Raw genomic sequence first — 17,310 nt, forward strand, 5'->3', positions numbered from 1 at the left:
CGTATCACTGCCTATTTTGCTTTAAGTGCTCGCTCTCAAGCACATATATGACCAATTCAAATATTTTGTACACACTCGCACAGGTGTAAGAATTAAAGAGAATTGTTTTGCTATAAAATTTATTAAACAGTTGATTGATATAGCTACATTTTTTATAAATACAATTGGTAACATTGTCATGGTTATAGTTATATTCGCATGTCAAAAGCAAATTGAAATCAATCACAAAACTTTGGAAGGTGATGAAATTTTGAAGTAAATTACGTTTACGAGTTAGTATGTTGGATGGTGTTTATACAGTAACATTGGTTGTTAGTGCTTTTGTGCTTCTGACTGAGCAAAAATCTCACAAAAGGAAAAAATTACATGCTAATAAGTTGGGTTGTGTGGTCTTCTTAAAAACGCATGGCACGTTTTTTCGGCCTTAAATCTAAACAAATATACGCACTTAACTGGCAACAATACACCCATTCTTTTATAGTTCATAGACGCTTAGATTATTCATATATAAACAAAATGATTCAGATTGTACAGTGGCATTCAACGCTCATACGCCTATAAAGAATATAACATGTGTTTAACAATTTATGATGAACTGCTTTGAAGAGTAGCATTTATGAATGAAGTATCAGTTGGTTTGACGTACACCCCGGGCCATTAATAGGCCAGTTGCAAGCCGTAGCCTTAGGGTCGTATGACAGTCGCACAGGACAGTCAAACACACGAATGTTGTACTTGACTGCGGTTTCTTCGTAGAAACATTCGTAAAACTTGTTGCAATCGTGCGGGTGTCTGAACAGACCCTTACGTTGGCAAATCTCGGGCCCGAGAGTGTCGTTTGAAGCCATTTTTCCGCCCTCATCGTCGATATTTAGATTTCGAGCAAAGTGCATGTTGTTTGCGGCTTGCAGTTTTTCAACCAAAGGAATTTTGTTTGCGTGGTTTGGTCTCATGATCAGAGAAATGGGTTTCGCCTCGGCACTGAAGACTCTTGGCCTGATAATAGTTGAGCTACCTGCCGAGTCGTATTCTTCAGAGTAAACATCCTGGTTCACGCTCTGTGATCCTTGCAGGTCGGCAACATTGATCGGACGCTGAACTAATCCGGCTCCAGCAAAACTAGAGGCAGAGCTTGAGCTGCTGGCCGAGCTGGACGCGGAAGCGCTGGCGGACGCGACGGCCGAGGCTGTGGTTGTCTCCGGTCTGAACTGTCCGTTGTTGAAAACGCCGACGGTTTGGTTTCTGGCGGAAGAAGCGGCACTAGCACTAGCTGCTGCTGCTGAGCTCGAGCTGCTGCTTGAACTGCTCGAGAATTGACTCGTGACAGCCGGAGCAACTGGCTGCCGTTGTTGTTGTTGCTGCTGTTGCTGTTGTTGTTGTTGTTGCTGTTGTTGTGTCTGGCAACTGTTCGTGGCTGCACATTGTTGTTGTTGCTCCCGCTGTTGGTCTGCCAGTTGTTGCTCCCGCTGTTGCTGCAGTTGTTGCCTGAGGATGTCTTGGAATTGTGCCGTACCTGTAGGCCTCTCGGTTGTCGTCGTCGTGGTGGCGGCCGCGGCGCTTGCTGCACCGGAGCCGGCAGTCTGCGAGTTCATGTCCTTTTGAATCATCTGCTGTATTTGGTTGTTGACGCCGAGCAGCCCACTGATCATATTGTTGAAAGAGCTGACAAGATTCTGCATTGCAGACGTAGTCGAAGTTTCCATCGACGCGTCAGATGAATCCTCTACGGCAGGTTTGGCTGTGATCACAAAGTCCGAAACACTTGGTCGGCCAGGGACAGTCGGACGAACACTGAATCCGGGTCGCGCTGTGGTGCTCGCAACTCCGCCAACGGCAGCGGCGTTGAAGGCATTTTCATTGTTTTCAGAAATAATAGTCACTGATGGCCTCAGAGGGATGCGGTCTCCGAAAACAAGCTGAGGAGTCACAGGAACGGGTTGTGGAGTGACGAAGAAGACTTCATTAGGGAGTAAAAGCGGGTTAGCCGGCACGTCATAGTTGTAGCCACCGTCGTGGACAATGGTTGGCACGGGAACTATGGGAGCCGCTGCAACGGGGACAGTGGTCAAAATAGTTGCCGGGGTTGGGCCGAAGGTCGGGCCATTGACAGGAATGGGAATGTTAAAAGTTGGCGGAGGAGGTGCTTTCAGACCGTTGTTGACGAACTGGGGAGAAATAATTGCAGCCGGTGGCGTTGGGAGGGGCGCGAACGTCGACGGCCTGAACGTGGAAGTGGGTCTCGTGGTCGTTGGATTCAACTGATCAAAGTTTCCGTTGTCCAGACTGTTGCCGCACGCATTGACCAGCCACGACCAGTTGCACATCTGGCTGCGTTCGTCAAAGCCGAGACCGAATGGACACCTAAATTCGTAAGGGGTGATTCTCGATCCACCACTTCCGTGATCCATGCAGGCAAAGAACCAGCGGCAGTTTTCAGGGTCGGCATAGAAACCAGTGCCGGGGCAGATGAACTTCGCTCGAGGAACTGGACGAATTTCACTGGAGCCATCGCAAGCGTTGGTTTGACCTGGCCAAACGCAAACCTCCAGCCGCTCGTCAAAAGCTAATCCGGGTGGGCAGTCGTACTCAAACACTTCAAAGTCGTCACTCGTCTGATCGAATTTCACGCAGCGATAAAACCTGAAAGTCAAACAAAACGCCCGTTACGTCGAATGTATGCAATCCGCTTCACAGCTAAGTTGAGCGAGTTGCATAACTCACTCAATAATGTCAGTTTTTTGGTTTCTTCAATTGTTTATTTAAATAAAATAATTTATAAAATGAAATGTATATTTTAATAAAATAAATTTTATTGCTAACCTGTCACATCCTTGAGGGTGTCTGAAGTATCCCTGCCTGGAGCATTCAAACTGCGTTTGGACGCCTCGCCGAATGACCTGCACAGCACCTGCTCGGTCAAGCACGCGAACAATCCTGAAGGGAGAAACGGTGACAGGCTGTAGCGTCTGAGCGGAGGTCTGCAGTTGAGGGCCATTTGCGGCTTCCAGGGGATCGATTAGGCTTTGCAGGACGGCGCTACGCGGCTTCCTGGACAGGTTCATCAGGGTGGCGTGCAGAGTCCTCGTCAGGGCGTTTGTACCCTTGCCGCACTCGCCTTTAAGGTCGTCATTGTCAATCGGGTAAATCGCAACACCGGCGACATCGCGGAGCAGAGCATATTTTCCCTGTAATGTACACCTGTTAGAAATGTTAATTAATTTTTTTCAGTTTTACTTTTATTTCTGCGCTCGTTGCATCATCAAATGCCATCCAAGAATGATTTCTGAACGCGTAGGGTGCTGTAAGGTCTTCGTCTCGCTCCACTGTCCAACCTCCTTCTTTAATCGCACCGCAGACCTGAAAATTATCATTGGTAATTAACGGGCAAAAGTGAATTTCGTACAAAATTACCTGTTGATACGAAATTAAATATGGTGGCCAGTGGGCTGGAGAGCGAGGTTTGTTTCTGGAGGCAGTTCGCAGATTAAAGTAAAGGCCAGTGGCGGGAACTGTGATGATCAATTTGTACATCGGCGCTCCCATCCCAGTGAGCAAATCCAGAACGGTATCCTAGTTAGAAAATATTTGATAAGTATCCTGATTTAATTTTCATGAAGAAAAATTAGTACCGTATTGAGCAAATCAGATAGACCCATGAGTCGACTGTGATGGAAGGTGAGACCCGTCTCTGATGCGTCGATCAAGGTGTCGGTAGGAACAGTGAAAAATGAAACGTACCTGAAAAGGGTTGAAAATCTTAAAATAACAGCAAAACACTCGCGTTGGACAAAGCCCGTCATGCAACGGTGTATTAATACGTTAAAGCAGGCGCTTAAAGTAGGTGAATTGTTTTTGTCTTTCTCAGAAAGTATCGAGTTAGTATTCGTTGGCTGGCATGCTCTTACTGTACATAGTTTGTGTGGATGATCCGTGGGGTGTTTGAGGGGTGTATGAAATGAAATTTACACATTACGCTCCTTCCTACTCGCTGTAATTGATGAAGATGAGAGTGAAGTAATGATCATGATAAGAGTGCCAAGTGCGCACGCGGAGGGCCCGGTTCAGCCGGTACATACTTAGACAGCGGCTTCAGGTCGAACATCTTGCCCAGGGTCGAGGAGCTAGTTGGCACCTGCAGAATGAGTACCACACGGTCCTCGATTTGCACCCTCGTCTCGCTGGCCGACGTCTCAGGGCCAACTGCCGAGCTGTTGTACCTCACATAGCTGAAGTTTTGGAGAATATTAGTTTTATTAAATGCATGGAATTATTTAATTACCGATCTGATCTCCAACTCGGAGAGGGGATGTCATCTGCAACCTCCTCGTGAACGGAATAGCTGCGGCGAGAGCGCCTCGGATAACCAGAAACAATTGACAAGGCTCCACGAAGGCCCTGACGGAAAAATTTGGTGAGCCAAATAAATAAAAAAGATCATTTTTTTATTAAATATAAGACAAAACAAAATTAAATGTTGCGTCAAAACAACCAATTAAGTCTCAAGCTTTATAAATGGAACTGAATAAACGTTATAACTGGACAGTTGATATAAATGAACCAAATACCTTGACAAAAGCTGTGAGTCTCTGCTTTCCGTGAGCCCCCCCAGCCATCTTTGAGCCTTCCCATTCTAAAGCAACTTCGATTCCGTGCAAGCCGTATCGCTTGACCATCATCGCGACGTTGGCTGCCACTTCTGTGCCTTTGCCGGACAAGAGTGCCGTCCTCGCGTTTCCGCTAATCCTGCCGATGACCTTCAGGTCGGGGTTGCGTTCCTTCAGGTAGCGAGCAGCCCGCACAAGACCTACGCAGAGCGGGCGATCGAATTAACCGCAATTATACGCAACAGTGACATTAAGTAGATGAATGTAGTTTCTAAAAGATAGCATGTGGGAAGCTGGATGCTGGATAATGAGAGATTGTGTTCGAAATGCCGCGAGCAGCACATGCCGTGTATCAGTGCGATTGATCTCGAGAAAGATTATGTTCTATTATATGAAGTCGTCGGATATTTATTGGCGTTTTAAGAAACATACTTTCTACTGCTGTTGCCAGCATTGCATGAATTTAAGCAAATTTTTAACTTTTGAGTAAAATAAAATTTTAAAATTAAGTTAGCGAGCATTTCCCAATGAAATGGATCGTGTTTGAGAACTAATATTTAAATTAGGTTTCTAATAGATAAGCGCAATGCTGCATAATTAGAAGGTTTAGTAACTTTACGTCAAACTGGTTGTGTTTTTCAATAAATTTTACGATCCAAACAAAAATTCGTGTGTCATTTCTCATTTCGCTTTCATTATTAAATTAGAAGTCACGCTTAGTAATGCAAATTTCACCATGCCAGCGATGAATTTTCTCAGCCTCCCACAAAATATGGACCACTGTTTCTTCCTGTACGTAAAGCGGCGCGCGACCAGCGGCCGCTCATGAGTGCCCTCGGCGACGGATGCGAATGCAACACAACTCTTACTTCCATGCGAACAAAAAGTTTAAGACCGTACACACAAATTGAATTTCCCTCGTCTCTCGCGAAAGCAATCGTCACACCTGCAGGAAGAAAGTAAGCAAAGTAGCGATGCTTTCGTACCTGGGTGAAGGGTCATTGGAGCAACCGGCGTCTTCTGAGATGACACCTTGGGGAAACGAGCGGCGTGGGTGAGCACCAAATGCGAACAAAGGCATGGCTCCAGATCCAGCACGGAGGCACGACCTTCGTAGTAGCAAAAGACTGGCTTTGTCAGCGACGGCCGGCCTGGACAACCTGAAAAAGCAAATTTTTTAACGTTCAAGAAGATAATTTTTAATACGAAATATTTAAATTTTCTCATCACTGTCCAAAATAGATTTGAGTTATCTTTAAGAGGTTCAATTACCTTTGCTTTTTATGGCAATGTATAAAAATGATGCTTTGGACACCGCATAAAAAATGAGAAACTGTCTAAAAGCGACGTTCATCGTCGCGGGTCGCGCGGAGAGGCAGAGCAGTGAAAGTGTAACGACTTTTGGACGCGGCGTGTTATGTGATTGGAGAAGTGTATCATTGACTCCTGAATAACACAATGAACCGACCAGCGGCCCACACATTAAATCGACGGCCGTTTATTTATTTGTTTAGACAGCCTAATGTTCCGGAATCGAGACGCGGACTGCTATTTTATTCCGTTCCTGCATTTAATGTAGAAGCAGTTTTGCTTTCTATTTGACGAACGAACTGCCACATAGCAAATGATAAATCTATCCTGGCGTATATTTAGTGGGAGTAAGTTATGCATACTTTTATTTGATGTTTTATTACTCGCTGTGCATTGCTGAAACGCTATACTGGTCAATAAAAGTCAGTGCGAAATCATATAAAAAGCGAACTAAATTTGAACGTTTGCCCTATGTGGTTCGCTAAACAGGTTTGTAATTTGATACAAATTAAATTCCTTGGCCATTCTAAAATGGAGCAATTTCGATCGCAATCGCTGTTGGAAAATAGCACGTAATACCAACTCGCTCTGCTAGTCGGATCGACTTGAAAAAAGGAAAGAATAATGTGTCTCCGCGATTGCTGACACTTTAGCTAGACATTATTTCATACTCGCAAGTGCAAAGAGCGCAATGAACAGAGAAAGCAGACACATACGTATCTCTAAACGCTTCCCTATACTCCACCCAATCACAGTCTGGTCCGCGGAGTCATAAATAATCGAGTGCAAGTGAAAAATGGCTGTAAATTTATTGCAAGTGTGATTATCTCGCTCCGACACATGTTGAATTGGTGCTGCGATTTAAAAAATATGTGTTCGTTTGTTTGCAGCGGCCGGAGAATAAAATGAAGTGCAAAAATGTGTTAAAGCGTCGTAATCACATACATCTCGCTTCAGCATTGTTTAATACATTTCGTATTGCCCACTGCAACCGAGTGTCGATTTTAAATTTTATGGTACAACTTTCGAAGAACAAGAAATGATAATGTTTCGCGTTAATAAACTATTGATATACACGGCACACAGGATTAATTTCGTGCGCAAAATTCAATTCCGTTGAAAGTATATGGTTCTATAAAATTTAAGAGTAATCTTTATAAAGGAAGAAGGGAAACGTTGCTGACCTTTCTTAATCTTTGCCATATATCCCTGCTTTAACACACATAAAATTAATTTATTCGGTTACTTATTCTAGCTCAAAATGTTATCAGGGGGCATCAGAGCTCCAACAATGAAGACACGCAAGTAAACGCTGAAATTTTTAATAAGCAATGTGATTTGCAACAGATTTTCCCACACAATATTTTTCAAACAATCAGTTTCGGCTTTGAAAATTTGCAAATGCACAAAATTAAATACGCTGACAAGTGCATAAAAACCGTGTTGTCAAATACAAGGAACTATATAAATCGTTAGGTCATTATTTGAAGCGAAATCGACGCAGAAGTTGCAAAATAAATGGCAGGCACGTCAAAGATTTTTGCGGGTCAGTGCGTGTGAATCTGAAACTTCCGCAGCGAAACAAATTTCGCAGCTTAACCCAGAGGGAGAGATCGTGACTTCGCGTAAAAATGCACGGGGAATGAAAAAGGAAACGGCTGGAAAGTTGGCTAGTAGATAAATCACAGTGGTAGCAATTGAGATTTTGTACTATTATAGCTTTTGTTGGGCAACGAGCTGCTTTTATTTGTGATCGTAAATCACGTGGTAATTGTAAGTGGCTGGAAATAGTTTTCCCGTCTTTAGAACACACACGTACGTTTCTCGCGGCTCAACCTTTGCTTCAGAATCGATAAAAATGCTCTTTATTGCTCATATTAACGTCCAGCATGTTAAAGTAAACATCGGATTTTACTGCATTTTGCTTTATTGTTGCTCACTGCGAGTCAATATGTCAGGGTTTGCAATTGAAGTCATGGAGTTTTTACTTTTCTCGCACTCTGAAACTAATTAATGACATTTCAGTTACGCTTTGATTTAAACACAGTTATTTTCTTGCCTCACAATAATTTATTTTCTGGTGATTGCGTTTACAAAGCGGCTTTACCATAGTAAGAAAAATATTTGTAGTCAATATAATAATCTCTTTGGATTTAGTTTTTATTTTAAGCTAATATCATACCCAAACTTTTGCATTAAAATAAGAGTGAGGTGGACCTAAACCTAAATCTAAATAGCGTGTGTTAAATTAAGATAAATATTCTGCGATTTCTTACCTTGTTCGGTGATGTTGACGTGAAACTCAGGCCTATAGGCGAGCGCGGTGCCGACAAGCGCCAGCAGAAGCATCCACCTCATCGCAGGACCTGCACACAAAGAATGACTCGGTTGAGTGGCTGCGCAAATTGCCAGTCAGAGGGCAGCCGATCATGCATTTACTCGCGATCGGTTCCACTAACAAACTATTCGCAGGAAAAAAACTCATTTGTGTGTACGACGTTGGAGTGAGAGTGCCATCGCTCCACTCATTGAACAAAGTGTGCGCCGGCAGAGGTTGTTTATTGCCAATTCATCCGGCCTCTCGGCGCTACACGATCAATCGTGTTGCTCGTCGCTGATCTAATAATGCATCGCGCCCAGCTATTTCCAAAATTTTGTAATCACCTCCAGCTCTCCCAGGCTCTGCTCTTGAGTAATACGCTTTAATAAAGAATTCACGGCAGATTTATGGCTTGGTGCTGCGTCAATTGAGTAGTTCATTTGTTTCCGCGCGTTGCGTGATGGTCCAGTTATTTTTGTGATCGTTTCAATAGGCTGATGCATGTTCTGTTAAATCACTTGGAGCCATTAGAAAAGGTCTAACACAATTATCACGGTATTTGGTTTATTAGATGGCTATATAAATATTCAATACATTATTCTTCTTAGCGAAGCACAAAAGACAAAAAAGTCAGTCTCAAAACCGCATCCGACAACTCAACCATTGGACCAATTGCTAGCAATCTGGCTATATTTTGAATCTTAAAGATTGTTAAAAATTGGAATCAGTATACAATGTAGAGTTTTTAAATGGCACTTCTTTTTGTCTAAATTCAAATCTATGTAATAGCTGACTCGAGCTTCTTCTTTGACGATGATCGCAGAAAAATATGTTTTTTTTTATCGCCGAGTGGCCGCAGAGGAGCTTAGGCCCGATTTGGCAATCTTTTCGCCTCCCCGCACCGAGGTATTTGATTGAAACGACAGAAATTTGTCCCTAAAGCCGCTAGAAAGGTGCGAAAACCAGCCCGTTGAGACTTTTAAGCATTTCATGGCGCTTAATTAGCAACTTTTTGCCATCATTACCCACTTTTTGAACTGTGATAAAATTACTGAAACTTTATTTGTGAAGCTATGCCAATGTGATAATTGTTTACGTCTGCTTTTATTATGTTTACTACATACTCACGTGTTTAATCAAATCATTAATTAGAATATTCAAAATAAAATAAAGGCCTGACAAAAATCATTCAAGGATTTTTAAAAAAGAAACGCCATTCCAAAACCTTGAGGAGCATTTTCCCCGCGAAGTTTTCGGTCAGCAGTTTACTTTAAATTATTGATCTTCGGCCTCAAACGATCAGCACGCGTTACTCGACAGAAAACAGGTTGTGCTTTTATATGTTGCAGATTGAGAGGCGATAATCACGATTGTAAGCAATTAAGTTGATAAAATAATACGATTATTCCTGCACTGACAGAATATGCACCACTGCCAACACTTGTAAGAAAGAACGAGGTGCGATTTGTAGCTACCGATTGAGCACAAAACCTTGGATTTATGCACAAAAGCAGCACGAAATATGCAGAATTTTTATTGTAGCCATTAGCCTTGATTTATGAACTTCGGCTGGAGCCTTAAAAAGCAGATCTTTTTTTATTTTTGTCCTGCTCCTGCGGCGGTGAGGTGAGTCAACAATGCAGCCATAACTCACTAATCTACATTTAAGAGCCGCCCCGCCCAGCGTGTCTTGTGCGCGCGCGGTCGAGGTGGTATTGCGAGTGTTTTGTATATGTATGCTTACATGTTAAAGCATATTGCACACTTTTATAGTGGTGCGTGTAGAGTTTAATCCAACCGATTCCTTTCACTCGAGACCAAACCATTTGTCACTTGGTGACAAAAATCACTCCTTAGCGGAAACGTATTGTTTAAAGTTTAACTAATTTTTTTATTGCAACCGTTCTAACCAAAAGTTTCCATCTGATTAAATTTAACGAGATCCGAAGGTGCTAATTACTGTTTATAGACAAACTGTAGATGGAATCACACGATAGCTTGTGAGCTTTAACTCTCTTACACACGCAATTAGACTTGTGATTAACTGTTGGGATCTTGTAATCTCAAATCGCCCTATAAAAATACACTCTAGTGAAATGAGGAAAGTCTTTTAATTCCCTAGCAGGCACATCTCGAATATTAAACTGATTTTTTTCCAATCCAGATGGTACTATTACTAAAAGGGAGAGGCGGTCGTTTCTGAAATGATTCATCGATCCGATTAGAAAATAGTTAAATAACAAGACGTGATCTGAGTGGCTTGAAATTTCCGGCGTTGAAGTCGCTACCTCAGCCAAGGTGTATTTCGCCGTTACGGTTACTTAGGCTGTCATTGGTTTGAAGCCAATGATTTCACGGCCTTTCCCTGCGTCTCTAAATTTATTTGTTTTCTAACTCTGCGTCATGGAGGCAAAATGAGCAAATCACGCAGCTTTCGCGTAAGTTGGGGAAACAAAGGAAATTATTAATTTGTGCCCAATCTTTGCTTTCCGTTCTTTCGTGTTATTTTTACTGAGGAAAAAGAGGTTAAAAGAAGAGTTATAAATGCTAAAATCGATTCATTGGAATCATTTATTTCAAGAATATAAAAGGCGTGACAGACATTTGAGTTTTTTAATTATTAATTTAAATTAAGAAAGTTGAACGGTTACCAGAAAGTTCAAATGAACCACACCTCTCTTTGTCTCATCAGTATAATATCGCAATAAAATTATGCCAGACTTCTAATTTCGCAAATATGTTACATCCATCAAGACGAACTGAGTACCAAAATTAATTCCCTTTGCTAGGAAAAAAGAGCAATAATGACAGAGAAAACCGGCAATTTGCAGTACAAGCGTGTTTGATAATTCCAGTGTGCGAGCTGTTCATAATTACTAACTTATCACCAGCTGGAAAGAATATTGACGATTTAGTATTGTATATGAGGGGCTCTTGAACGTCTCGAACCCGGTCACAAGGAGCCAGAGGCGGCTTTAAAACATAATTATTGTTTGTGATGATAATAAAAAACAAACATTCCATCTTGGGGATAATTTAAATTTCATTACCAAGTGATAATGGCGGAGCAACACGAATTGATATGGAAATGCGTGTGGTCCTTACGCAATAATTACACGTCTCATGCTCCATCACTCAGCAAATTATCATTATTTACGATCCGCCACGTGCATTAGCGAGCGCAACTTTTATTTATTTATGGATCTTTAATTGCTTCAGATTCGATGCATTCAGGTATAATAATTACGTATTGTCGGCTTGTGTTGTATCACAATTGCTGCTCTTACACGTAACACGGCAAAGTGATCCACTTTCGGTTTCGATCATTCCTTGTGATTTCCATAATCGCGAAACACGTCTCGGCTCTTAAGAGACTGCTGTGTGTGTTACGAAAAAGCAGAGCTGCTGACATTCTTGTACATAATATTATTCAACCGCTCCGAGTGATTTTGTGCCTCACGACACCCACGCCCAGTTCGTTTTCACACATTCACAATTAAAACTGTCAGAGAAATTCTGCTACACTTATTCTCACGTGTGTGTGTGTGTGTGTGTGTGTGTATTTTTGTTTTCGAAAGTTTTAAATAGTCTATTAATTATCGAACGCATACATCGATGACACTTTCGTGATGGAGCTGTTGCAAAGTTTCTGCCAGAATTTGTGCGGCTTCTCCATTATTACTGTGGGAACTTTGCACGCCTGAAGTGACGCAGGAAGCCAAAATTCACAGCAAGCGAGGCATATAACATATATTTGTCTCTCGAGGCGGTCACACGACTGCTCGTGAACTTTGTGGCAGAATTCAGGAAAATTGTAACCTCAGGCCAAACAAGGCGTTCATTAATTACAAAATTGGCTGTAAATATAGTCATCAACAAGCTTGTTGCGAAACGCTAATTGCCTAGATGATGCACAGATGAGTGATTTACCGACGGGTAATGCGCGAAACCTCAAAGGTCCTTGGCGAAAAGTGGCCGGTCCAGTCGGTCGACGCTTATTTCTATCATGCGTGGCCACAGATACGCCCTAAACGCCCTCATTTGCAAGTGAAATGAATATATATCTGTACCTGACCCTTTCTTATCGGTCAGTCAGGATAAAAAATTAAAATGAGAATAAGTGATATCTTTCCATCAAGAGAGACAGGATTTGACAAGCGAGAAAGAATCAACCTGTACGCGAAATACAGTAGCCATCAGGCAAACGCAATAAATTTCCCAATTTAAAAACTACATGAGTGCAGCACACCTTTCTTGCGCAATTAGCATCTCTTGAGCTGGTAAAAAGTAATCAGGGTCCAAAAAGTGACCCGGCCTGAGCCACGCCTCCTGTCCAGATCAAGTTTTTCAGATCAGCAGGCGCCAGCAGTGATTAATATGTTTCGAATGCGAGTATAAATTACCCCACAATGAGTAATTAGTATTGGGTATCATTACAGTCTGAAGCCTCGGTCCAGACATTTCGAGATAAGTTGAAAAGTTGAAAAGTGAATAGCAAAATGGCGAAAATATATAATAAATAAAGTGAAGTGACCGTTCCATTTAAAAGCTGCCTTTGCATGTATCGCCAGCGGCTGCCTTTCTTCGGCCGATTTACACACTGCGCTGATGCATCCGTAATTGAAAGAATAAAAAATCGGTTCCGCGGGCGGCAAGCACAGTGACTCTCGTCCAGCAGCCGCTGTGCAATTGTGCATTCTATCGTTTATGCTGCAGAAAGATCTGGCAATAGTGATCATACGTGTTTGGAATTTAAAGGGGAAGAGAGTATTCATAACATCTAATTTAGTTTCAGTCACGCTTAATTGAAATCACCGGGCTGCTGGTGCTCTGGTGCTCATTAGAAATCCTAATTTGAATGAGTTGCTCCTTGTACGGTCGAGCGTCTTTTTTATTTCTATTGGGTCGTGCCATCACGGTGTGATATTCTCTTTTTGTTTTGCCTTATCGAACAGAGCATGACTCCTCAGACGCGTTTTTGCTCATTTAAATTCAGCACGAAAACTTGTAAAATTTAGGTCTCGACAGAAGATTACAGCTGACATAACATGCTAATTTGTCGCGTTTTGAGCAAGGTCTGGGTTATAGATTTCATGCAGGATCACGCACTTAGTTTTCAAGGAATTCTCTGCTTCGATTGCACAATTTGAAAGTTAGCAACTCTTGCAAATAAATAAATAGATTTTGGCTTCTTCGAAATTAAATATTGTGCCACGTAACAATTTCACAAGCGTGCATGGCAATTAGTTCCATTAGAGACGTCCCTTATCACTTTTCATTTATCTTCTCATTCCGCAAGGAATAAATCACGCTTTCAATGCAGTTGGAGATTGGCGTGCTTCCTCTCTTTTGTGTAATAAGCCGCAACATGTGCCGAAAATGAGTGCCTAAACAGCGCTTTTATTGTGCAAACACGCGTTCGTTCAATACAATACTATAAAAGCCGGGCACGGCCGTAACAAGCAGATAAGATAAATTGTAGTCCGGTAGTCGGTCGTTTTAACGCCGACCTGCCACACCACACCGCACTGACGCTGCACTGACTGAGTAATAATCGGCTCGGGCACACAATTGCAATGGGCAAGCAGAGCCGAGCACCGCCCTTTTGCAGATAGACAGATTCACTTTAAGTGGATGATAATTCTTCATCTTAACGCTCTAGTGGGCATTGCTCTCCGGTGTCGGCGGGGGTCTGACATAACCTGCTCCGGCAGTCTGGCTTATGCGCAAGCGAATATGGGTCAGCGTAATGTATCTAACAAGAAAAGTAAGAGTGAACGTGTGCGTTTCGATCATTCCAGTCCCACTGACTGACTGACTGCTGAAAGATTAATTTTGGTCCGAATCAAGTGCAGTGAGTCTGCGTGAATCATTCTCGCGCGCACATAATGGAAACATTGTGTTCTGGTACATCGCAAATTTGCCAATTTATTGAGTGTTACGTTGTGTCCTGCTGGTTACACAATATACGGTAGCTGTGCTGCAATCGTGAATGTGCTCAATATTGCTCATCTTGTGAATTATCCTATCAAATATGCTCCATTGTTTCAATGATTTGCATGAGAGTGCGAATCTTGATCAAACAAATTTATTCCTCGCCGAGCAATAATAGCTCGAATACCTTTGAATGAGTGACCTGAGAATATAATGATAGTAGCTCTTCCGTGTTGAACTTTAATTTGAGCCTCTCGAGGAAAAACTAAAAGTTACAGAATTCTATCTGACCACCCCAGTTGGCTCATCCGAAATTACTTTCAAATGCAGATTTCTCGTCGGAATAAAAGGAACAAAGGAGCTGTCCGTGCAAGCAGCAATTACCATTAGAAGGGTCATTGCAGGCTCGCGTTCCTGATCACGAAAAAAGCAGCCAGAGAAAGTGATGGGAATAATCATCACGGATTCGTCTTCCAATGGCAGGTTGCAATCAAGCTCAATAATATTTTCCCTTTTTTTTATTAAATTATAATGAGTCATCGCAATTAACAAAGCGCGAAAATCAAATCGTGGGGCCGGTCAGAACTAGGCGCTCTCGTTTAATTGCGGGTGCGATGAATTGAAACCAGTTTAGAAATAACCTTCAGACCTTCACTACGGTTCTTTCGGAAAAATGCTCAAAATTGACCGAGATGTGGAGGATTTAGCCTGGTCAAGGTGTACCTTACGCCAAGTGCAAAAAAATCGGTCCCAAGGAATTCCGCTCGACCGGCTGCTCGGGCGCCAAGCCAACGGTAATCATCGTAATTCTGTCCACACACGTTTCAACGCGCGTATTTGATCTCAGCGTGTGAATTTACATAAACTGCTGGACGCCACAGCATGATAAAAAAACGCGGCAGGTTCAATGGCTGCTAATTAAATAATTAATATTTGCTATTAACTTGTTAGATAGCGAATTAAATAAATGATTTTATTAGCTCCGTGTTAGGTGACGTTTTTAGGATGCTTCGATTTAAGGATAAGAGCGATAAAAGACAAAAACAACGCAACTGATGGCTGAGTGATAGGGAACAACGAAATGTTGCGGTTAACCTGAGCCGCATTTTTATTAAAATGAATTGAAAGCCGGCTCAACCGCAAATGGCTTTATCCAATTCCCATTCGATCAGCAAAGGTCGATTTTTTATAAAGCTGCTTCCTGGACCTTGCGTAATTTGCAGCTTTGGTGCAAAAAGATGTTCCGTTAATTCTTGGATGAAACACAATATAATAATTTAGTTATTGTTTAGTGAGAAATGCCAAGGAAAGAAGTGCCTCCAGCCTAGTTAATTGGTACAAATTGACAGCTGGAATGATAATTATCCTGCCGTGTTCTCAGAAATTATATTCAGCATCGCTCAAACTACATCAAGGAGGATTTTTTTAAAAATAACTTCATGATCAAAATAATTTTGACGGAAAATTAAAAGAACTGCCAATTTAAGAAAAATTTGGCTGATAAAAAGAACAAACAATCGCATTCTAATCTGTGTAATTTATCAATTCTCATGCAAGGAACAATGAGAAAAGTAATTAGCTGTCTCGGGCTTACCCATTAAGAGCACGTTTGGTCTGCAAGCAAGCGGGAAGCGGCGGCGGCGGTGGAGCACTTCTTCAGCACCGAGCGATAACACCACAAGACATTGGAAACGAAGTGCAGGAGGAAGGTTTGCAGAGTGAGCCGACAAAAGTCTAGGTGCTTAGGTATTATGCGGCGCGGCGTGCGGCAGGGGGGAGGGGGTCCAGGTGAAAATCTGAGAGAGCGAGTGCGCGCCGAGCAGTGGCGGTGGTCCTTCTCGCGGTCCCCACCCACCCACCCACCCACCCTCTTAAATCACGCGCGTTATCATTTATACAATTCTTCCTTCACGTATCACGCGCCGGCTCTGCTATATTTATTTTTCAGACTTTCACCTGCCATAAAGCACTTCCCAATTCATCCTTCTCCTCTTTGTTAATTGGATTAACGGAGCAGACACGATTAGAAATGGAAAAAGCTGACCTCGTGGCTCAAGGGAGGGACTCGCGCGTTTCGCTAGTTTATTATTCATGTACATCTCGGTGGCAGTTGTTCCCACGTTGTCAGAATTTTGGATTTCGCTTCATGATCTTCTTTCTAAGTTTTATAGTGGATTGGTGCTGCAAAATCGTGAAAAATCTTTCCTATCTTTGCCTGAAATACTTTTTCAAAGATTAGAAAAAGCTTAAGTGTTGTTTAAATTTCGGAGAAAATCGGCCAAAATTTTTGCACGCTTATCATGCAACGAGCAGCAATTATTGTCTCCTTATTGAAAACCATGATTTATTTCGTCTGAATGTAAATTTAGCTCATAATTCGCACACTGTTGGATAGATTGTCACGAGAAGAATCGAAATCAAGCGAAGAATCAGTCGAGATATTTGATAAATTCTAAAATTTAGTCAACCTATTCTAATTAATTTCAAATGTTTCCTAAACCCACCCTAAAACACGCGTAGCTAAAAAAATAAATGAACAAAAAGCATGCTATATATAAGAAAGTTAAAGTTTGAAATTTGCCTCACTTATTTATGCTGATCTTCAAAATATGCTAAACACATTGTAAAAAATTACAGCCAATTTTCGTTCGGTCAGACGGAGACCACGAGGGCGGAACTGTCTGCGTGCTTTACGAGGTACCTTTGACCCCTTTGTTCGATATGAATTCAAGCGTCTTCCAGTTGTGCAATTAACGAGGCTGCTGCCGCCGAATCAAGAGCTGCAATCTCTGCAGCCGGCGTGATTTGCCACTTTGTGCAAGGAGCATTTGGCCAGCTGATTTATGTTGTTGCTCCCGTCGCACTACATTTGAATTCAATTTCCATGCAATAAATCTCAATTAAAATCGATAATTTTGGCAAATTATGCTAAGCAATTTCGTTTGCATCTCTCGCGCCTTTGATATATTGAGCATCATCCATCATGCCGCCCAATGCTCTCTGTTGGTTTCACATTTTCGCTGCCAAAATTGAGAGTGCATGGTTAAACACTTTTAATAAAATCAAACCAATTTTTGTACGATTTTTTGACTTGTCTAACATATATGGTAAAAAGGCGAAATCCTGAATATAATGGGCTAT

General features: G+C 42.1%; 1 protein-coding gene across 1 annotated transcript; it reads right to left on the minus strand.

Moving 5' to 3' along the window:
- Window positions 1-102: 102 nt before the first annotated feature.
- On the minus strand, window positions 103-15,921 carry LOC135939205 (uncharacterized). The gene is made up of 11 exons (XM_065483454.1): window positions 15,764-15,921; window positions 8,192-8,281; window positions 5,591-5,764; window positions 4,566-4,804; window positions 4,280-4,395; window positions 4,077-4,226; window positions 3,630-3,738; window positions 3,412-3,570; window positions 3,235-3,357; window positions 2,821-3,185; window positions 103-2,640 (listed from the first exon to the last, which is right to left on the minus strand). Exons 1-11 carry the CDS (start codon window positions 15,765-15,767, stop codon window positions 615-617), a joined length of 3,555 nt encoding a protein of 1,184 aa, XP_065339526.1. The 5' UTR covers window positions 15,768-15,921; the 3' UTR covers window positions 103-614.
- Window positions 15,922-17,310: the final 1,389 nt, after the last annotated feature.

This window comes from Cloeon dipterum, chromosome 3 (assembly GCF_949628265.1).
Source record: "Cloeon dipterum chromosome 3, ieCloDipt1.1, whole genome shotgun sequence".
NCBI lineage: Eukaryota > Metazoa > Arthropoda > Insecta > Ephemeroptera > Baetidae > Cloeon > Cloeon dipterum.